Here is a 20,868-nt window from a genome sequence, read left to right as displayed (position 1 = left end):
GGAATCGGTGACTGACAGGAATGCAGAAGGGAGAAAACAAGCTGAACCCAAGGCTGCTTCTTTCCACAAGCAGGGAGGTCCACTTTCCCTTTTTATCGTATTACCACTCTGATTTTGTTACTCGCTGTGGATCTCAAAGTCCACCCCATTTTCTTATCTCACCATTGAGTTTTCTAGGATTATCTGGGGCTTAGGCGTTAAGGGCAGAGAGGCAGAAGGGGGACAAACGGAGAAAAAGAGACAAGGATGGAAAAAGAAAGCTGCTGCTGGGGTCGTCCAGCCTTCCCGGTTCCTACCGCCCCTCCCAGCCGGGCCTTGCGGGCTCACGGGAAGCACACGGGCCAGCCTTTTAAGAGCTTGCGGGCGTCCGGCGGACACAAGGGGACCACCCCGCAGAACAGGAGGCCCCGCTTAGCGCAGGCAGGACGCGGGTGCGGAGAGGTGTGAGGCACAATGCAGCCGCCAGAGGGCACGGGCGCCTCAAGTCCTCCCGCGATGGCGCCGCCACCACCAAGCAGGGAAGGTGGTCCGCCAGCGAGCCCGCGGGGAGAGCGGGGCCCCACCCGCCCCCGAGCTGCGGGCCTCGGCGCACCGCGCACAGTTCCTCCATTCCTAGCCGCCCGAGGGCCCCGATCCGCGCTCGGAGGGTGACCTCGACTCCCGGGCGGGGTCGGAGGACGCTGTCAGCTCCGCGCCCACCTCGCGATCCCAAGCCCTCTCCGAGCCGGAGGCCTGCGAGGAGGTGGCGGTGGCCCCGTGTTCCGAGAGGAACGCCCGGAGGCCAGGCCGGGGGTCAGCATACCCCAGCATCCGGCCGCCGCGGAACAATGGCCGGAGGGGCTGCGGCGGGCGCCGAGGAGCCCGGGCGCCGGGGAGCTGGAAGCCCCGCCCCTCCGCCGGCTCCCTGACAACGCGGGCCGGGCCGCGCCGCCTGCTCCCCGCCCCTCGGCGCCCGGCACCAGGCGGGGCCCCGGTGGGAGCGCTGCAGCCGCAGCTGCTGCTCTGCAGAGCGGGGCCCGGGGTCGGGGCCGGGGCGCCCTCGTTCCCACTTTTCTCCCGCCGCTATGAGCCAGGGAAGTCCGGGGGACTGGGCCCCCCTCGACCCTACCCCGGGACCCCCGACGCCCCCCAACCCCTTCGTGCATGAGTTACATCTCTCCCGCCTCCAGAGGGTTAAGGTAAAGTGTGAGCGGTGGGCGTCGGGAGGACTCGTGGAGGTAGGAAAAGGAGGTTGTTTAAAGCCCAGGAAAAGATGGGGATAGGGATCCAGAAAAGAGGTGGGTGAGAAGCTTGGGGGGCGGGAGTTCGGGGGAGCACACGTGGGGGCGGCAGTGGATGGGCGAGGAGTCCTTGGAGAGGGCGCGGGATGGGGCGATGGACAGCTCGAAGGTGTGGAAGAATGGACAGGGTGAGGACGGAGAACTGCAGAGGACCCGGGGGAAGGGGAGACGGAAGATACTGGGAATGCGGTTTACATCCTGCGGAGGCCGATGAACTAGGATGGAGGTGGAGGCTACGGAAAGCCGGCGGTGGGGGTGGGGGCGTACTGAGTGCTTCTCAGAGGCTCGGAATTAGAGGGAAGAGGTTTCTAGACCCAGAGCCTGCGCCCCTTTGGCCATCCAACATCCCCCCTTTCTCACTCCCCCCACCCCTGCACTGCAGCACCTCCTGGTGGGGGGTAGGGCGGCTGAGAAAGGGGCAGGCTACAGGAAGTGGAGGGCCGCACCAGCCTAGGGGGAACTGGGGAAGGGTGTGGGAAGGGAGTGTCCAAGGTTTCTGCTGCCCTCACCGCCCCGAAGGCTGGCTCCTGGGGCTCGGTTTGTTTACCTGCGCTCTCCCTAGGGCAGCCCAAGGAGTCACCCTGGCTCCTGGCAACCCCTACCCTGCGGAGTAGGGCCAAGCTCTTGTTTCCCCCATCCTCCAGCCCTGGGGGAGTGCTGGTGAGTTGCACTAGTCTGGCCTAGGCCTAAAAAGTGGACCTCTGTGTTCCAACTCTACACCTCCCAGGGCCAAAGTAGAAAGAACTGTGCACCTGGCTTCTGTTGGACAGAGTAGCTATTTATGGAATGCGACGTGGGGGGGAGGGACTGTCTCCAGCCTACGCTACATCAAGCACTGTGCTGGGCCCTTCCATAGGGGTTGTCATTAAATGCTCTTAACAGCCTTACCAAGTGCCAGGTGCATTTTATGACTTTTAGGTAGGGTGGGGACCAACCGAAAGATATAAAACATTTAGGTCTGATCCTATTAATGAGGCCCTTAATCCTATCTGTTACCCTTTTGCCCTTACTGGTATCTTCATCTCATCTTGGATTCCAATCCATCTTCTGTTCCCACACCACCTGTCTCCTGATCTGCAGGCGGTGACAGCTCTCTATTCCATCCTTGTGGGAGAAGGGAAGCAGTGGGGAGCGTGTCTCCCGGTCCTGAAGTGGCATTCTCTCCCACCCTTTGCAGTTCTGCCTCCTGGGGGCACTGCTGGCCCCCATCCGAGTGCTTCTAGCCTTTATCGTCCTCTTTCTCCTCTGGCCCTTTGCCTGGCTTCAAGTAGCTGGTCTCACCGAGGAGCAGCTTCAGGAACCAATTACAGGATGGCGGAAGTAAGTGGAGCATCAGCCCCCGGAGACCCTACTTCTCACTTCTCTTCCCTGTTACCCATTCTGCTCCCTCTTTGAGAAGAAAAGGAGGGAGGATTCTGAAGCTCTGCTACCCATCTTAGGTAGGCAAGATGAGTCAGCCAGGCTCACACCTGGTCCCCAGGACCGCAGCTCTAAGTGAGGCACCCTGATGTGTCCCAGAGGAGGCAGACTTCAGCCCTTGGCAGAGGATAGAGGACAAAAGAAGGGCAGCTGCTTTTCTGGGTGCCCAAGCCTGGGAGTGAGTGAGGGAAGGGACAGAATCACTGCCACTGCTCATGGCCAGCCTTGCCCCACAGGACCGTGTGCCACAATGGGGTGCTGGGTCTCAGCCGCCTGCTCTTTTTCCTGCTGGGTTTCCTTCGAATTCGAGTTCGGGGCCAGCGGGCCTCTCGCCTTCAAGCCCCCGTCCTTGTTGCCGCTCCCCACTCTACTTTCTTCGACCCCATTGTCCTGCTGCCCTGTGACCTGCCCAAGGTTGTGTCCCGTGCTGAGAACCTTTCTGTGCCTGTCATTGGAGGTGAGAGAGTTTAATAAGAGGGGTAAAGGGGAGAGATGACCACTCTGAGCAAAAAAGGCAAGAATCAGAGATGCTGTGGAGAGAACTGGCCTCCAGGGGGAAGGGAGAAGTTAGAAGGGATACAGACTGATACTGGCCAATGAGATTCAAATGGACACCTTTTGTGAACCAACCTCTTAGATGCTGAGGGCTGGTGCTTAGAGGGTTGGAGGGATCTCTGATCAGTTCCCTCAAGGACAATATGCAATAAAAGAAAGGAGTGTCCCTGTGGCAAAGAGACAACTGAGAAGCATCTCCATACTGTTGAGGGAGAGGAGGGTGCAGGTGTAAATGCCCCTGGGAAGGAACCAAATGATTCCTTGTATCCTGTCTGGATCCCAGCCCTTCTTCGCTTCAACCAAGCCATCCTAGTATCCCGGCACGACCCGGCTTCTCGGCGCAGAGTAGTGGAGGAGGTCCGAAGGCGGGCTACCTCAGGAGGCAAGTGGCCCCAGGTGGGTAAGGGTCTCAAGAGCTTCTGGCCTTTTATATACTCCCAAAGAGACTTCTCTCTCCTCTTGCCCCTTCAAGCTACCCCTCCTCATTCTGATCCCTTGTTTTTTTCCCCCAGGTACTATTCTTTCCTGAGGGCACCTGTTCCAACAAGAAGGCTTTGCTTAAATTCAAACCAGGTGAATAAATGATAGTGGGTGATAGGGTGGTAGGAAAAAAGGAGACCCAGATTTAGAGAGTCTGGACCAACCCAAGAAGTGGAGTGGGATGGCAGGGAAGAGAGATGGGAGACTTCCTAGCTAACCCTGAAAAGTCTCCAGGAGTCAGAAAGAAACTTATCAATGAAATGGAGCAAGTCCAAGTGTTTTTTCAGACCTGTCCCAGACCCCAACACTTCATGCCTTCTAGCTATCTGAATGAACTAATCTCTGCCTGGGGGGGTGGGGGTGGAAATGGGATTCAGGAGCCTTCATCGCAGGGGTTCCTGTGCAACCTGTCCTCATCCGATACCCCAACAGTCTGGTGAGTCTGAGTCTAAGAATGGAGGGTGGGGTGCACAAATCCACCCTAAATGGGAATCAGTGAAAACTTCTGAGTGTCATGGTGGGATGTGCATGTGGGGCTGGGGCGGGGCCTCTGCCCAAAGAGAATGGGCCAGCTCCCAGGGAAGAAAAGGAATGCCTTTCTCCCCTCACCTCTGCTTCTCCTGTAGGACACCACCAGCTGGGCATGGAGGGGCCCTGGAGTGTAAGTCTTGGTGTTGGTTCCTGGGGTGAGGATGGGGAGCAGGGCCCATCAGAGAATTCCTGGCCCGCCTTCCAATCTCCAGACAAGGCCAATGGACCTTCTTCATTCTCAGATTGAGAGAACTCTAGAGAAGGGCGTGCCCATTTCCCTGTTTTGCTCTGATCTCCAGGTATAACCTGGAAGTGCTTTCAGCCATCCCACCTAATCATTCCTGCTGTGATTACAGCTCCTTTTAACTTCCTGTCCTATGTTTCTAAGTGATCTTCTCCATCAGCCATCCCTTCCTGAAAACCAGCAGGTGTGCCTCACCTTTTGTGCAGTCACTCACACCTCTTCCAGCAGCTCTTCCTCAGGCATATGCCTGCTGGCGCTCTCTCTTTCCCTACCACCTTCTGGCCCTTTCCTCTGTCTCCCTACTGCATATTCATCCAGCTGACTGTGTGGTTAGGAGTCTGTTTTTATATGAATAGGCAGAACTTTCCCACTCCCCTCCTCAGGGTGGGAAGACCCCTAGTTAGATATTGGTGAGCATCTGAGGTCTCTCTTCTCTTAGACTTAAAGTCCTCTGGCTCACAGCCTCTCAGCCCTGCAGCATCGTGGACGTGGAGGTATGACATCCCCTACCCCCCCACTACCACCATGGGTGGGATAGGGGAATGGGCATCGGCCGAAGGGGATGAGAGTGGGAGTGGTCACCCATAGCTTTGAGGTTCTTGTGTGTGTGTGTGTGTGTGTGTGTGTGTGTGTGTGTGTGTGTGGTGTCTTTCAGTTCCTCCCTGTGTACCACCCCAGCGCAGAGGAGAGCAGGAACCCCACCCTCTATGCCAACAATGTCCAGAGGGTTATGGCACAGTGAGTTACCCACAAAATATTTCCTGGAGCAGATACACAGGGCATAGGAACCACAAGAGGGGTGGAGGGCTGAGGTTCCAAGGCAAAGATGGGGGAGTGGGCAGTGGGATGGACTCTGAACGGTTAATACTTGGGATGGGGGGCGGTTAAAGGGGCCTGGTCTCCTCTCCCTGTTCAGCAGCCCAGACTCAGTAGTGACCCCTCAGAAGAGTCTTCTTCCTTGCTCCCCCTCCATTCCATCACTCTTCATCCTCTAGGGCCCTGGGCATTCCAGCCACCGAGTGTGAGTTTGTAGGGAGCTTGCCTGTGATCGTGGTGGGCCGGCTGAAGGTAGCACTGGAGCCACAGCTCTGGGAACTGGGAAAAGTGCTTCGGAAGGCTGGGTAAGTGACCTTGAACATAAGAGTATGGTCAGTGTCACTTATAGATAGAGAAAAAAGAAGAGGGAGAAATGGGAAGAAGGAAAGTCTTTTTTTTTTTTTTTTTTTTTTTTTTTTTTTAGTTTATATATTTATTTTGAGAGAGAGAGAAAGAGAGAGAGAATCCCAAGCAGACTCCACACTCAGCCTGACTCGGGGCTCATTCCCACAACAATGAGATCATGACCTGAGCCAAAATCAAGAATCAGATGCTCAACCAAAAGAGCCACCCAGGCACCCAAGGAAGGAAAATCTTTTAAAAAATAATAATAAGGGGCGCCTGGGTGGCGCAGTCGGTTAAGCGTCCGACTTCAGCCAGGTCACGATCTCGCGGTCCGTGAGTTCGAGCCCCGCGTCAGGCTCTGGGCTGATGGCTCAGAGCCTGGAGCCTGTTTCTGATTCTGTGTCTCCCTCTCTCTCTGCCCCTCCCCCGTTCATGCTCTGTCTCTCTCTGTCCCAAAAATAAATAAAACGTTGAAAAAAAAAATTTAAAAAAAAAAAAATAATAATAATAATAATAATAAATAAGAGGGAAGGTAGAAGAATTTTTTTTAAGATAATGGAGTAAAAGAATTGGTAAAAAGTAAGGGAAAGATATTTAATAACCCCAGTGAGGAAAGGAGGAATGGCTCTCAACGGACTGTGAGTGAGAGTACATCTTAGAAAAACACCAGATATGTCTGTGGTGGGAGGGCTGCGGCCAAGGTCGTGTGTCCAGGAAGAAGATGAGTAAGCTGTCTGCCTTCAACAATTCTGTTGTAGGCTGTCCCCTGGCCATGTGGATGCTGGGGCAGAGCCAGGCCGGAGTCGAATGATCAGCCAGGAGGAGTTTGCCAGGCAGCTACAGCTCTCTGACCCCCAGACGGTGGCTGGAGCCTTTAGCTACTTTCAGCAGGTAAAGGAGCTGGGACACAGAGGCCAGAGCCCAGGCACTGCCCTCCAGGCTGATGTGCTCAGGACTTCAGGACACTATCCAGTTGGCCCCATGGGTGGCCAGTTTGGAATCTGCACTGTTGGATGGCCATCTCCTGAGGTCTGCTGGGGGATTCATTTTTTGTAGAGTATCCAGTGCATTGAGGAACAATGTTTTAATCATTGTGGAAAGGAGCAGTGGAGAACTAATCGGTCAGTGAGGTCCATAAGTTTTTTAAGCCACTTTAGGGATTGGCCAAGATGGAGGACCAGATGACCTTGTGGGGCACCTGTGTGAGTTTCAGGGAAGAGTCATGAAGGTTGGATGGGAAAGTGACCTCACAGCCTATGGAGGAGACAACATGGGACAGGTTAGACAGAGACGAGTGGGAGCCTCAGATCTCAGCGATACTTTTTAAAGATAGCCCGTGGCTGCTTAGGGGATTCCTGAACTATCTCAAGAATTTTGGTACTCTGTATATTTCCTGGGACTTAACTAGGTTTTCCTGTTGAATTATAATAATCCCAAAAGATTCTTAATGTTTGCAAACAGCCGCCACTGGCCCCAAAGAGCTCTTTTTGGTCTAAGATGCAAACCGTGGCTCTCAACACCCTCTAGAGAGGGACAGAGTGACCCGGGTGTGTTGATTGCTTAGACTGGGGCAGACTTTCCCTGAAAGGAGCTTCTCTGCTTAGTCTCTAGCATAGCTGAATAGCATGGCTCCGCTGGGGCAGCATCCTCCTTGGGGTTTTTTATGCCGGTGGCCCCCTGTCAGTCTGTCAGACCAGTTCTCCAGCATTGGCTGAGTCAGAAGAGAACCAGTTATTCCAGCTTAGCATATGTCAGAAACTTGGTGGTAACTTCAGCATTCCTGAGGGATTCCCTCACGTTCATAGGAGATTCCCTAGAGGAGAGTTTTGTCACCATGTGACTTGGGGGTGGCTTGAGCATGACCAAGAGAAATGCTGGGAATCCTGGTGAGTTTAGGGCTTCGGGTTTTGAGGGAAGCAGACAGATCATCATCCCTGTTCCTGCTGAGAAGAGGGAGGAGCCAAAACCCAGGGCAAGAGGGAGGACACAGGGTTGGTCCTCATACTGCCCTGGTTTCTCTTTCACCACCTAGGATGCCAAGGGTTTGGTGGACTTTAGAGATGTGGCCTTGGCACTGGCAGCTCTGGATGGGGGCAGGAGCCTGGAGGAGCTGACTCGCCTGGCCTTTGAGGTATCAAGAAGGTGGAGGGACGTGTGGTGGCCATGCCTACCCCACCCAGAGGCCTGTATGCACTGCTGCTCCCAGTACCTTCTAGATAGTAGGTGCTGGCTATGCACCGCAGTGCCTCCCTGTCTCACCTACAGAGCCCCAGTGTCTCTGTGTCGCAGCCTTGCTGGGAACAGGGCAAGGGCAACAGCTGTGAAGTTTACAGTTCTGCAGAAAGGGCCAGGGTGAGGGTGGCAGGGGAGACGGGGGAGCCTGTCAGGCAGACCTGCAGGGCGGTGTGGGGCTATGGCCTGAGGACAGTGCTTGACTTGCTGTCCCTTTCTGTCCCAGCTCTTTGCCGAGGAGCAAGTAGAAGCACCCGACCGCCTGCTGTACAAAGACGGCTTCAGCACCATCCTGCACCTGCTGCTAGGGTCACCCCGCCCTGCTGCTGCGACTTTGCATGCTGAGCTGTGCCAGGGGGGTCCCCACCAGGGCCTCTCCCTCTGTGAGTCACTGCCTCCTCTGCCAGGACGGCTCGGGCCATCATCAGCACAGGCTGGGAGAGGGTGCTGGGGATCCTCGTACAAGAGGTGAGGCTGGGAAGGCAGAGAAGACATAAGCTGGGACTTGAGAAGTGAAGCAGAAAGGAGAGGGACAAGACATACCACTTCCCAAAACGAGCTGGCCTCCCTCTTCCTCTCCTTCCTGGAGGATGGTTTTACCTTTCCACCTTTGCCCTTCTCACTCTTTCTTACCCGTTCAGGTCAGTTCCAGGACTTCTCCCTCCACGATCCGCTCCACGGGAAGCTCTTCAGCACCTATCTGCGCCCCTCCCAGAAACCACATGCCTCATCCCCAGGCACCCCCACTGCTCTGGCCAACGGGACTGTGCAAGCTCCCAAGCAGAAGGGCGACTGAGCGCCTCGACCTCCCCAGCTTGCCTCCGGCCTACCCTGTGCCTCAAGCCCATTTGCTCCTGCTTGATTTTTTTGTTATTGTTGTTTTTTTTTAATTTGATTTTCATTTTTTTTGTTTGTTTGGGTTTTTTTTTTTTTGTAAGAAACTATTTTATATATAAATATATATCTATATCTATTTAAAAAAAAAAAAAAGTAAGGCTGTTACACTGGTGATATCAGCTGGGAACGAAAGGGATTAATGGTTGTAGGCTGCCTGTTGGAAGATCCCAAAGGTTCCCAGGGTCAGTCCTCTTGGCCACTGCTGAATGAATCCTCACTTCCAGTTGGACTGGACGGAGCTTTTTCCTGCACAGAAATCCTGCAAATGTCACATCCTCCTCTCCTGCTGTCAAACCTTACATATGCACATTTTAACAGGCTTCCTCATGAACCTCTTTTCAGCCTATTCCCTCTTGTTCTGTCCTCATTAGAAATTAAAAAATAGCTGACTACCATTTTACATTTAATAATCCTACTGAGAGTGATGCCCCCTCCCGTGGTGGGAGCAGAGAGCTGTGTCAGCAGCAGCCAAGCCTCCTCCCTGCGGCTGAGACTAGCCTTAGGAGGGTGTTTTATGCCAGAGGATAAACAGTTAAGTCTCTTCCTTCCAGCCCCTTTTTGAGGCGGGGGAACAATAAGCAACCCCACGCCCCTTAAAAAGATGGTGTGAAAAATTAATTCAATTCAGAAAATTAGATATCTAACCCAGAGACCTGACAGGTTTAAAAAAAAAAAAAAAATCTTTCCATCTTACAGATTTTTAAAGGGAGATGGATAATGATGGCCTGTCCTGGGAAGAACTGCCAGCTTCAAGTCTAGGCTTTTCATGAGTGGGGGGATAAAGTGATCACTGGGACTTCTCACTCCTGGAGCTTGTCAGGGAGCCTAGATAAGGCTGGAGGCGGGAGTGGTATCTAGATCCGGTGAATCTGGAGCCACCTCCACCTCCTTTCTTCTTTTCAGCACCACACCCCATCTAGCAGGGAACACGCAAATACACAAGGACACACTGCAAGCATTTTCCAACAACCGGAAAATCTTTATTCTTTCTCCCCATACAACTCCTTTCAAAGGTACTTCACCTCCCACCAAGGGGACCACCTTCAACCTAGCCAGTGTGGCCTCCCTTCCCACACTCACTACTTTTGCAGAACAACGAAATAACATGGGGTTGAGAACCAGTCTGTTGGTACGCAGCCAGGGTGAAATCTACTCTGGGGCCCCCACCTTCAAGGGATCAGCAGGTGGGATCGTTTGGTCCTGCTGTCCCCTAGTGGCTGCGCCTTCGTTTCTTCCTTCTGCCAGTAACAAAAGTATCACGCCGCCTTTTACGGGGCTGTGAGGCCCGAACCACCTCCAGAGCCAGGGGTTTCTCCCCAGAGACACCAAGATCAGTAGGTGTCTTGTAGGGCCTCTTGTCAGCAGGAGCTGAACTTCCACTGAGTGTTCTCTTCCCAGACTTGGTCACAGGATATGGAGGCTGGCCAAGGCCCCTCACCTCAGCGGAAAGGGAGCTGGATGCTCTCTGGACCCTCTGTCCTCCCGTGGAGGGCAGTGGGCCTGAGGCAGAGTGAGGACTGAAGGGAGGCCCCCTGGGAGACAGGCTAAGTTTAGAAGCCAAGAGGTAGGCAAAGCTGGCAAGTTCCTCATCTTCCCCCTCCTCCTTCTGCTCTTCCTCCTCCTTTCCTTTGGCCCCATCTGTTGAGCTGCATGTTTCACTGACAGGAGAAGCATCTCTCAGAACTAAGGCATCCCTGGCTCCCCATCTAGAGAACATGCTTTCAATGCCCTGGTGAGGAGACATTGATTTGGGGGTCCCATGTGCATAAGAGTCGTGATTCCCTGGTAAGGGAGCAAGGCCTTGGGGCTTGGATGCATCAGTATCCTCCCTGTGCTCTCCTTGGGGGTCATAAGAATCAACATTTGGCAGGCAGGTATCCTGATTGACCCCTAGATGGAGGCCACAGGCATCTCCAATATCTAGTATGTCGACCTGTTCTATGGTTTCCAACAGAGGAGAGAGGGAATTGCCACTGCTCCCCCCCTCTAGGCTGACCTCAGGGAAGGAGGAGATCCCCTGGGTCCCCAGCATAAAGATATTGCCTTGACATGCAGGCTGAAGGGTTTCTTTGGGAGCCCCCGGTGTGGGGGTGCTGATACTACTCTCCAGCATTGGGGGGCAGCCTTTAGCCCACAACTCACTGGGATCCCCTGTAGCCTCAGGGCTCTGTTCTCTATTTCCTTCGGACCCCAAGGACGGGCTGTTGGCCCTCAGAGGTCTGGGCAGGCTGCTGTAGTTTCTCTTGTGCACAGCTGCTGTGCCGTCTGTGGCTCCATGGGGAACTGCAGTGCTCCCCCCTTCCCCAGGTGCTGTGGTTTCTCCAGGACCCAGAGAAATGTTGCCTCTGGAGCCCAGTGCCTGGCAGTCACCCTGATGCTCAGTGACACATTCCCTGGAAGTGGAGTTCACATGGAAGTTCTCTATAACCTCCTCAATCTCTAAGGGCAGCTCCAAGCCCACAGCATCCAGCTCACTGCTCAGCCAAAGTCCTGGACTGAGAGAGGCTCTGTCCCCATCCCCATCCCCAGCTTCTTTAGGGGATGGGCTCTGATCATAACTCTGAACTACAGGAGGACCTTTGTCGTCTCCCCACTCTGTCATCTCCTGGGACCTTGCTAACAGCTCCTCCCCTTGAGGAAGCGCTCCGAGCCCCCCTAGCTGCTGTCCCGTCTGCAACCCCACAACCCGCTTTTCTAACCCCTGTCCTTGCAGAAGGGCCAGCCCTGCAAATCCGACATCCAAACTGGGAACCATCTCCAGCAGGGGGCCTTCCTGCCAACAAAGGGGCGGAGTCTCTGAAGTGCTGTCCGCCACCAGGGAGTGCCCAGGAGACCTAGCACCTCCCAGATGGTCATCCTGATGTGGGCATATTTGATCTGTCACCTTCCCAGACCCTCTTCTCTCCATATTTAGGGACCCTCGAAATCCCTGCGCAGCTGTAAGTTCTGGCTGCAGGTCCCAGCTGCTGGGAGATGGCAGAGCAGTCCCATCTCTGCGCATCCCCCTCCGGCCATCCGGAGCCCGTTTTCCTGGGAAAACAGCCTTTCCAAGGCTAACGGTGCTGTCCCCCGCCACCCGAGGCCCAGCTGAGGGCCGAAGCCGCCCACCTCCATCTTCGTCCTCATCAGAAACGGAAGGACTGGAGTCCGATTGAGCTCCGCTACAACTCGGAGATGCCTCTGCAGCCTCCTCTTCCAAGGCCAGGAGTCGCTTCTGGACCAGCTGCAAGCAGAATGGACAAACATTGTTCTGTAAATGGTTGTGAGAAGGAGTAGCTGAGGGGGTGGTGAAGAGATGGTACTTAGGGCAGGGAATGGAAACAGGTGGCATAAGTCACAGTATCAAAAACAGATACCGTCGCTCTTTTCTCCCTTCTCGGGCCTTCCTCCCATGCTTTGACCCCTTATGCTCGCTCCCCTTCTCCTGTGTTTCCACCATCCCTTGCCTACTTGTTCTGCGCCCAAACCTCAATCCTGAAGCTGTCTCCAGAAGCCATACCATCCAAGACCGTGTAGAGTTCGATAAAATTATACAAGCTTTTTATTCTGTTATTCCCTACCTCCCAGGTTTACCTGGGCAAGACTGAGCCCCTCTTCTTGCTCTAGTTCCTCAATTAAGGCCAATGGATCCCTCTGCTGCTCTGGGGACAGCAGATCTGCCAGAAATTGAGGATGAATGACGGCCTCCACCTGGAGAACAGAAGGAAAAATGATCTGAGTCCTTGACAGAAAGTAACCTGTGAACCAAGAAGCTCTGGAGAAGAAGCCATGTCTCCACCCCTCCTCCCCTGGGGTTGTTATTAACCGCGACCACCACCAGCTATGCACGTTCACAACCTAGGAAGACAGCCTAGCTCCTAACTGCCTCGGGCAAAACCCTAGGTCTTTGGTGCCCTGGTGTTTCCACCCCAGGATCTATTAGAAACCAGATACCCAGGTCCGACCCACCTTGGAGACAAAGACCTCCTGAGAACAAAGCTCCTCAATGTAGCCTAGGAGGCCTGGATCTGGATACATCCCTTCCTCCTCCTGCTGCTGCTCTTCTTCCTCTTCTTGTTTTCCATCTGACCCCCCACTGGCCAAGTGACTCCCCACGAGCCCTTCCATGATGTCAGCATACTCTTTCACAGCTTCTGGTGGGATTTCCTTGGGTACCTCAGGAAGCGGAGGCCTCTGGGTTTTGCGCTGCCGCCGACGGGGGGCCCGGGCCTTGGAAGCCACCTTTTTGGGAATGTACGCTAAGGGAAGAGACGGAAAAGAGGAACACAAGGTGGCACAGAGACTGTGGCTTCTGCCTCCCGACCTTGTGTTTGTAAAGGGCAGCAACCTGGGTACACTGAAATGGTTACAGGCTAGATGAGGCCTGAAACGGTACCAGCCCATGGGAGAAGACTGTGGAGCTAGAAGGTCTAAGAGGATCACCGTATGAGGCATCTGGAAACCTCTGAAATTCCAAGAAGTCCTCTGATCCAGCCCCCATTTCTTAGGCAGATGAAGTATTATGTGCCTCATTTATGTACAGTCTCAATTAGAGACTAGCTGGTCTCCTTGGCCAAGATCAAAGTTTGGGACAAAGGGAAACGGAGAACCCAGCCTCCTATGTATGTCCTGTTTGGAACATCAGTGGCACTCCCTGGAGGGAAAGTGACAGAAGCAAGGGCAATGCCTTCCCTAGTCCATGACTGCTCTGTGTACGCCTCCCTTTGAGCCTTTGGCCCAAGACTCCTATTTGGAATTGGGTAGCCTTACCTGGCTGCTGGCTAGCCTCAGGGGCCAAGAGCCCTGGAGGATCAAGTTTCAGAGAGGCTGCCGGAGGCAGGCCCTGGGACCCGTTCATCAGCTGTGTGTTCTGAATCTGCATCTCCTCCTCGGCCTCAAACTCCATGAACCTGCAGAGGGCGAGGAAGGCCTGGAAAGTTCTCAGAAGGTCAGACACTGGGAGGGGGTTGCTCACAGACGGCCAGATAACAATTCTGGAGAAACATCACAAGGTCTCCACAAAGTCCCTTATGTGCAATCATCACTTAGGAAGCTTGTTAAGAAAATGAATGGTCTAGGGGCGCCTAGGTGGCTTGGTCGGTTAAGCGTCCGACTTCAGCTCAGGTCATGATCTCACGGTCCGTGAGTTCGAGCCCCAAGTCGGGCTCTGTGCTGACAGGGCTCTGTGCGGAACCTGGAGCCTGTTTCGGATTCTGTGTCTCCCTCTCTCTCTGCCCCTCCCCTGTTCATGCTCTCTCTCTGTCTCAAAAATAAATAAACGTTAAAAAAAAATTTAAGTAAAAAATACATACATACATACATACATACATACAAAAAAGGAAAATGAATGGTCTAGAACTTGTAAAGCTTCTCCAGGACAGAACCATGGCTTTCACTTCTATTTCATACCCTATCTCGCCCAGCATCATGGAGGGTGTACAGCAGCAATTAATTCAGGCTTGTTGAAGCCAGTCAGGCCTCTGCCAAAGCCTAGCAGGACCCCACCAGCCAGCCCATAGGGCCTGGGGTTGCAATTTAAGGCAGTTCCTACCAGGAGGCAGTACTGAGATCCGAGTCCTCAGCCTGGCACTGGGACCCTACAAGAGTAATTCTGGGAGATACAGGTCCAGAAAATTTGGGGGTTGGAAATGGAAGCTAAGCTTTGGAGGAAAGAGTTCGTCTTCCTTAAGAGTTACTTCTTTAACCAAGGAGATTATCATGGAAAAATGGGGAATATGAGCCAGGAGACAACTCTGGGCACCCAGGACCTTCCTCTGACCAACCTATGCAAGCACCAGGCCCTCCCTGGGATAACAGGGTAAATGATTTCTGTGATAAGTCCTTCACAGATATATACTCTTTCCAGAGGAGGCATGGTCTCAAAGTCTGCATCAATAGCCACTTGCTGCTACCTGGTCAGTGAGATAGGAAAGAACCCGCCTATAGGGCTTACCTCCCCATTGCTAGGTCCCTTTAGCAAGGAATTTTTACACCCATTGGGTTCCAACCCCATTCTAAGAACTTCAGTATCAAGGACCTATATAATTCAGAATCTGGAGGAGGGAGAGCTTCCAAGGGACAGGAAAACTCCAGAGTCAAGGTGGTGGAAGCAGTGAGAATCCAGGAGACCCCATTCTAGTCCACACTCCTCCTAGCACCCCTTTGAATAATAATTCCCCCCACACCCAGACTCACGATGTTCAGACCTGACCCCATCCCTCAGCTGAAAACAGCGCCCCTCAGGAGAATGAGGGGTGGTCAGACTCACTTTTCTGCCATCTCATAGAAGATCATCCGGTCAAAGTTGCTGGTATGCTCCCACTCCTGCACAGCCCTTGGCAGTCCCTCCTCCAGGGTCATCGTGGGCTTCAGCCGAGCCAGAGAGCGAAGCACAGGGCTAAAACCCCCACTGGGTCAGTCATGGTCTACAGTGCATGCCCCACTCATCCACCTGTCCTGACAGACACCTCAACACATACCCCCTTGTCCCCTCAGCAGATCTAACTTGCCCCCCAATCCTTGTCACATCCCAACTTCCGGTTAGACTTCCAGACCCCCAACTTTCCATCCATCCTCTACCACACTGGACTTCCCACTGAAATGTTCAAATCGCATGCAAAATCAGATGATTGGCTCTGCTCCCCACCTTTTGAAATCAGCCACCTTTAATTCTCACAGTGCTGTCCTCAACTAAACATTAGGAAGAAAGCACTCATGTTGTTAAATTAATGGATTTGTTATAAAGTAGGCAGGCTTACCCCTGCCCGAAGGCTCTTGCTTTTGGAGAAAGGCACTACCTAACCCAAATGAATCTCTAATTAAAGGTTGTGTGGTGTTTTTATTTGTTGGTTTTTAAGTGCTTTTTGCCTCCAGGACACCCTTCACAGTCAGTCAAATATCAATACTCTTTAAGCACTTTATGATTCATTTTTGCCTTTCTGACTTGCCAGAGTGCTCAAGCACTGTGCCTAGAATCACCTGGTGAAGCTTGTTATAATTATGGATTCCAGCGCCCCAGGATCTCTTGACTAAGTATTTTACTAGCTTCCTGGGTGACTGTTGCAGAGGGTCTGAACTGCATTGTGGAGGATAACCTGCCCAGAGCCCCTGAGCATGGAGAGCAGGAAGAGGCCAGGAGTTAGAAATCCAGCCTGCCAGGCTCCAAGAGAACTCAGAGCCGTCTGGAGAAAGCAGGGAGCTGGTAAGCTGATCTACACCAAGGACTTGGGGGAAGGCTCTTGATTTATTCACTCCAGAGTCAGGGTGGAAAGGGAGATTCCTTTAGGTGTTCAGTGACGGCGAGAACAATGTACCTGTATTTTAAGTCCAGTAAAATGTGGTATGTGTTACATAGTGGTTTACACAAGATGTTGAGAGTGCAGTGCAGTTAGGAGCAGCTGTGGGTCTGGGTGGGAAGAAGAGAAAATTCCCCAGATGGCTGGCTAATGACTCTGCTTGATAAACACAACAGACAGCCTATGACACCTGGGGTCCTTGGCTAAGCGTCCCCTCACGTAAACATTCTGGCCTTTTGTGAATTCTTTTCTTCTACTAGACTGCCTTTTTTTTTTATAACGATAGTAATGACAACAGCAGCTACCACTTAATGAAGCATTCTCTGTGCCCAGCACACTGCTAGGTACTTCACAGATACGAATTCATCTTCTCAGCAACCTTTTGAAGTAGGTATAATCATCCCCTTTCTAGGTGAGAAAACTGAGGGCAAAGATAGCAAATGTTGGGCCCAGGATCACCAATCTAGCAAGTGGTGGAGCCTAGGTCACTGGTCACTAGGCAAGCTCTACCAACTCCCTAGTTCAACTTGAACTGTGGCTAAAATAGGGACTAGTGGGGGTGGGGGTGGCACACACAAGGTCCTTCGCCAGGCCCCACACCATCCTCCACTCCTCCAGGAAGGCTCAGGGCCCAGCACTCATCCTGCTGGTTTGGACGGCCCAACTCGATGTCGGGCGGTAATAAAACAGAATGGAGGCCCCTGTACTTAGTGTCAGAGACCTCAGCTCCACCCATGGCTCCTCGCTCTATGACAGGGAACCTCTGAGCTCCGGTCTTCTCATCTATAAATGAGGACCACATAAAAATGCCTGCCTCAACCCACAGGTTGTGAGGATCACTTCAGAGAAGACACCTGAAAGCTTGTTATACTCTGGAAAGCGCATAAAGAGGTGTATCATCATCCTCGTTATGCTTTTTCATTCTCACAGCATCTCTAGCACCCTCATGACCTGCCCTCAAGCATTCCCGAATAGCCTAACCTCTCGCCCACCCCAAAGTCCTCCCTGTTGAAAAGCGCTAGGATAATCCATGTCAGATCTCCCCACTTACATAAGAAAGCAGGAAAGGGCTTCTGCATCAGGACTTTGAGATAAGTGCCTCCGAGCCAAGACTTTGTAGCGCTGCCAGCGTCGGAAGTTCTCATACACACCCTTGGAGGTACAGGAGAGGTCACCCAGTGAAGGCTTGGATTGGGTGGACAAAGGACCTCCTTCTCCAGTTGCCCCGTGTGGCCCTGGCCAAGCCTTTTCCGGGGACACAATGGGGGCCAGTTGGGCAGCTGGTGGTGGAGCCCGAGCAGGAAGGCCCAGGAGACCCTCCTGGCTGACCCCAACGGCCTTAGTGGGCAGAAGAGTCTTCATGTTAGTGGCTGTCATGAATCGCGGGGGAGGACCCTCAGGGGCCCCACAGGGACTGCCTGAGGCCATCCAGTTGAGGGCTGGCTGAGTAAGGATAAAGTTCTGAGTCTGAGAGGGCTCAGCCGGCCCCACTTCTGTCTTGACTTTGACAATGACTCCAGCCCCAGTGGGGCCAGGGCCCCCGTCCCCTGTCACCAACAACGGGCTGGGGAGAGCAGAGAGCAGCAGAGGGTTGTCTGGAGAGAATGCTGAAGGCATGGGAGGCTGTGGAGGCGGCTCCCAGGGTGGCTGGTCTGGTGGGCCAGAAGCAGGTGGGGGAAAGGGAAGTGCAGTGAAAGGAGACAGGGTGGCACCAGGTTTCAAGGTTATATCCGGTCCTGGCAATGGAGATGCTGTTGAGACAAAGAGAGGGAATGGAGTAGGAGAAAGGGAGGTCAGAAGTAGGTCATCAGAGCTCCATTTAGTCCCTGAACCATCAGAAGACTGATTCTCAACAGGTGAGAGAGGGGCTATGGTGGGGAACTCGCATAGTCTGCAAATGTCCCCCAAGTGATTTTGATTTGAGAATTCTCGCACCAGAGAAGGTGCAATGACCCTTGGGCCCATAACTCATATTCCATAACACGTGCCACCCAGCATACATCTCTTATTCTCACCCACTCCAAACACATTCAAACCACCTGAGCCCTGCTCCCAGCTACTCTGTGGTCCCTGCCACCGCTCACAGAAGCACTATTTCCAGGAGAGGGTGTGTGGATTAGATGTCTCGTTTCCAGAAATCTTGTTATGTAACAGCTAGGAACGACTAGAGATAAGGGCCAGGAAATGGGTGAGGGGAGGGCTGTGCAAGAAGAGAGGTTCCCAGAGTAGCTGCTGCACATGCTAAAATTTGGTGATGTAGACTATCCATGGTCCTGCTTGGAACTCCTAATAGCAGACATTTAGGGTCCACTAGGAACAAGGCACAGACGGTGAAGTCGGAAACATAGTACCTGCTGATGAGAAGCTATGTGGAGTCTAGTCAAAGGGACCAAGGAAAATACATAAAATACGTACTTAATTAATCAGAACATGTGTTTCTTAGGATTTTTCGTTATAATAATAGAAGATCATTTTCCTGATTTCACACGACTCTCCTCCCCCTCTAATAAATAGTTTCCAGTGGCAAATTAACGGCACTCAGCTTCCGCTTCCTGACCATGAAGGAGACATGGAATATGAGCAAACCCCTCATCTCAACCACACAGCAGAAGGCCAGGAGTCTTCCACCAAGTGTGGACAGTGAAATGTGTCTGAAGGCCTAAGTTCCACAAAACGTAGAAAAACTGAGAGCAACTCAGGGAAGCCCCAGCTCTCATTCTGGTTGGAGTTACCCACCTCCCCTGGCCCTGGGAAATCAAGGAAAACTGCTTCCCTGAACTGGAAGAGAGGCCACCTCTCGGGCAAAAAGGAGTCATAAGGCTCTGAGCAGAGGCACTTATATAGTACCTTCCAGTCTGGCTTTGGGGAGAACATTTCTTTACAGACGAGGCAACAGATAACCCAGCAGAACAGTTTTCCAGCTAAGGTCTCCCTCCATTCACCTCACTCAATAAGATAGGGAGTGGATCCAGCCCGGTTCTCTCAGGGCAAAATTCTAGAGCAGGCTCCAATCTCATGAAGAAGACACAGGAATTTGGACCTTCCCCTTGAGCCCTCTCTGAGCTATTCGCACCACACATAACCCGGCCACACAAACACATGTTGAAGGTGGTCCCTGTTCCAGAGAAATGAGTTGCTAACTTTCCTCTGAGGGACTCTGATTTATTTACCTCCCAGGAAGCTCTCTTCATCCCCTAAGCCTGGTGTTAATAGCACAATCTCCTTCCCCAGCCTCCCCAAGACGGATGACTTTGCTGGGGTCTACTGCTCTCACATCCCTCTAGGTGAACCCCAAAAGCTGGTCCCCAGGTAAAACGTCAAATTTGAATCCCCAAGGATGTGGGCAGGTAGCCAGGACCTTCCCCACCACTTTCAGACTTACCTCCATCTGAAGCCATCCTCTCAGGTTTGGGCTCCAACTGTGGCTCTGTGGAAGCCTCCAGAATGGCCAGTCAGGTCCAGGACCCAGAGAGCAACCTGGCCCCAGCAGATACACAGGGATCCAAGGAAGGGAAGACAAAGATCAGATCAAAACAGAACTAGAATCTAGGACTCGAGGCATTCTGCAGTGGGGGAGGGGAGAGGAGCTGGGGTAGAGGTACAGAGAGATTCCAACGGGCTCTAGTAAGTAGGCGGTAACCAGGAATTCCCTCCAAACCAAAGTACCACAACACAATTTTTGAGTATCTTTTTAGGGCAATTTGTAAATTCTTTCTGATTCCCAATATTACAAGTTTTACATCAGTAAATATAGTTTTGTGCCCTTCAATCCCATCCAGTTCTGTAACTGACTTCCTATTAATAGCAGGTTGTGGCATACGCTTGACTTAATTCAATGTTGGCTATATTTTTTAAACCAAATTCAGAGCATTATAGTCTGTGTACTTAAGGATCAAAGAAACAGAATGTTTGAAATCAGGGTGCCTCAGAAAATCTGGGTTTGATGGGCTATATGCATATCATTTCCTTAAAAAGCTGTCCTGCAGTTCCCAAACAGTCCAGTACCATCAGGTCTGCAGTCCACAGAAGGTTCAGCCTTACCCTTGGCTGAAAAGCACCCCCCTATCAGAAACTGCCATTCAGCCTAAAATTCCAAAAGCAAAAAGTCCTTCTTTTTGTTATTTTGTTTAAACTTTTGTTAAATAATTTTAATTTTTGAAATGGGTAATACATCCGCATGTTTCAAAAGTCAAATTATGCCAAATGTAATATACAGCAAGTCTCCTTCTCTCCCCTTTCCTCTGGAACTGAGTTCTTTCTCTCTCTTTCTCTGTTTCTTCTCTTTCTTTCTCTTTCTTTCTTTCTTTTGTTTTTAGAAGCAAGTTCTTTATCTCAGAGGAAACCAATAGTATGCTTCTTGTGAAATTTTGCATTTTATGCAACTACAATTAAATACAAACTATATTCTTAAAAAAAAGAAGAAAGCCTTCAGGTTTTTCTCGATTATAAAATTAACCTATGTTCCAATGTCTTTGCCATTATAAATAATACTGCAATGATCATCTTTGTAATGATACTTGGGTTCCACTATCATTTTTTAAAAACCAGGTTCCTATGAAGACAATTTCTATGTTCTTTTAAAAATTCGAAATAACCCTATGAGGTGCATCTCATTATGCTATTATTAGCTACTCACCACTATTAGAAAGAGCGTTGAATTTGTGGTAGAGACCTGAGTTTAAATCTTGGTTTGACCACTAAAATCTACTTCACCAGTTTCATAAAATAACTTCACGCTCTCTTCGCTGTACATAATATCGAATACCCATCATGCACTCTTTACCGCCAATACTTT

The 20,868-nt window shown here is 52.0% G+C and overlaps 2 protein-coding genes across 2 annotated transcripts; one reads left to right on the top strand and one right to left on the bottom strand.

Annotated features, from left to right (window-relative positions):
• Nucleotides 1-991: 991 nt before the first annotated feature.
• LPCAT4 (lysophosphatidylcholine acyltransferase 4) lies at nucleotides 992-8,817 on the top strand. The gene is made up of 14 exons (XM_047075369.1): nucleotides 992-1,178; nucleotides 2,458-2,600; nucleotides 2,936-3,156; nucleotides 3,538-3,650; nucleotides 3,767-3,827; nucleotides 4,112-4,170; nucleotides 4,361-4,395; nucleotides 4,949-5,003; nucleotides 5,165-5,247; nucleotides 5,505-5,630; nucleotides 6,429-6,561; nucleotides 7,703-7,801; nucleotides 8,129-8,285; nucleotides 8,544-8,817. The coding sequence occupies exons 1-14, from the start codon at nucleotides 1,065-1,067 to the stop codon at nucleotides 8,696-8,698; spliced, it is 1,554 nt and encodes a 517-aa protein (XP_046931325.1). The 5' UTR covers nucleotides 992-1,064; the 3' UTR covers nucleotides 8,699-8,817.
• Nucleotides 8,818-10,009: 1,192 nt separating this feature from the next.
• On the bottom strand, nucleotides 10,010-19,539 carry NUTM1 (NUT midline carcinoma family member 1). Its single transcript, XM_047074525.1, has 7 exons — nucleotides 19,456-19,539; nucleotides 17,125-17,824; nucleotides 15,047-15,175; nucleotides 13,549-13,688; nucleotides 12,748-13,037; nucleotides 12,373-12,489; nucleotides 10,010-12,022 (listed from the first exon to the last, which is right to left on the bottom strand). The coding sequence occupies exons 1-7, from the start codon at nucleotides 19,469-19,471 to the stop codon at nucleotides 10,010-10,012; spliced, it is 3,405 nt and encodes a 1,134-aa protein (XP_046930481.1). The 5' UTR covers nucleotides 19,472-19,539.
• Nucleotides 19,540-20,868: the final 1,329 nt, after the last annotated feature.

Source organism: Lynx rufus, unplaced genomic scaffold (genome assembly GCF_022079265.1).
Source record: "Lynx rufus isolate CCGP_SWC_20201006 ecotype Redwood Valley unplaced genomic scaffold, mLynRuf1.p SCAF_13, whole genome shotgun sequence".
NCBI classification, from domain to species: domain Eukaryota; kingdom Metazoa; phylum Chordata; class Mammalia; order Carnivora; family Felidae; genus Lynx; species Lynx rufus.
This window is presented reverse-complemented; position numbering and strand designations above follow the sequence as displayed.

What these genes read in the sequence shown, in the direction of transcription:
- LPCAT4 (XM_047075369.1), top strand. Translation starts at nt 1,065, where the DNA reads ATGAGCCAGGGAAGTCCGGGGGACTGGGCCCCCCTCGACCCTACCCCG. An exon ending in GCAGCATCGTGGACGTGGAG is followed by an intron (nt 5,004 to 5,164) that starts GTATGACATCCC and finishes GGTGTCTTTCAG; the next exon opens with TTCCTCCCTGTGTACCACCC. An exon ending in CCTTTAGCTACTTTCAGCAG is followed by an intron (nt 6,562 to 7,702) that starts GTAAAGGAGCTG and finishes TTCACCACCTAG; the next exon opens with GATGCCAAGGGTTTGGTGGA.
- NUTM1 (XM_047074525.1), bottom strand. An exon ending in GCCCTTTCCTGCTTTCTTAT is followed by an intron (nt 15,176 to 17,124) that starts GTAAGTGGGGAG and finishes TGGGGGTTTTAG; the next exon opens with CCCTGTGCTTCGCTCTCTGG. An exon ending in AGGGGCTCAGTCTTGCCCAG is followed by an intron (nt 12,023 to 12,372) that starts GTAAACCTGGGA and finishes TTCTGCTTGCAG; the next exon opens with CTGGTCCAGAAGCGACTCCT.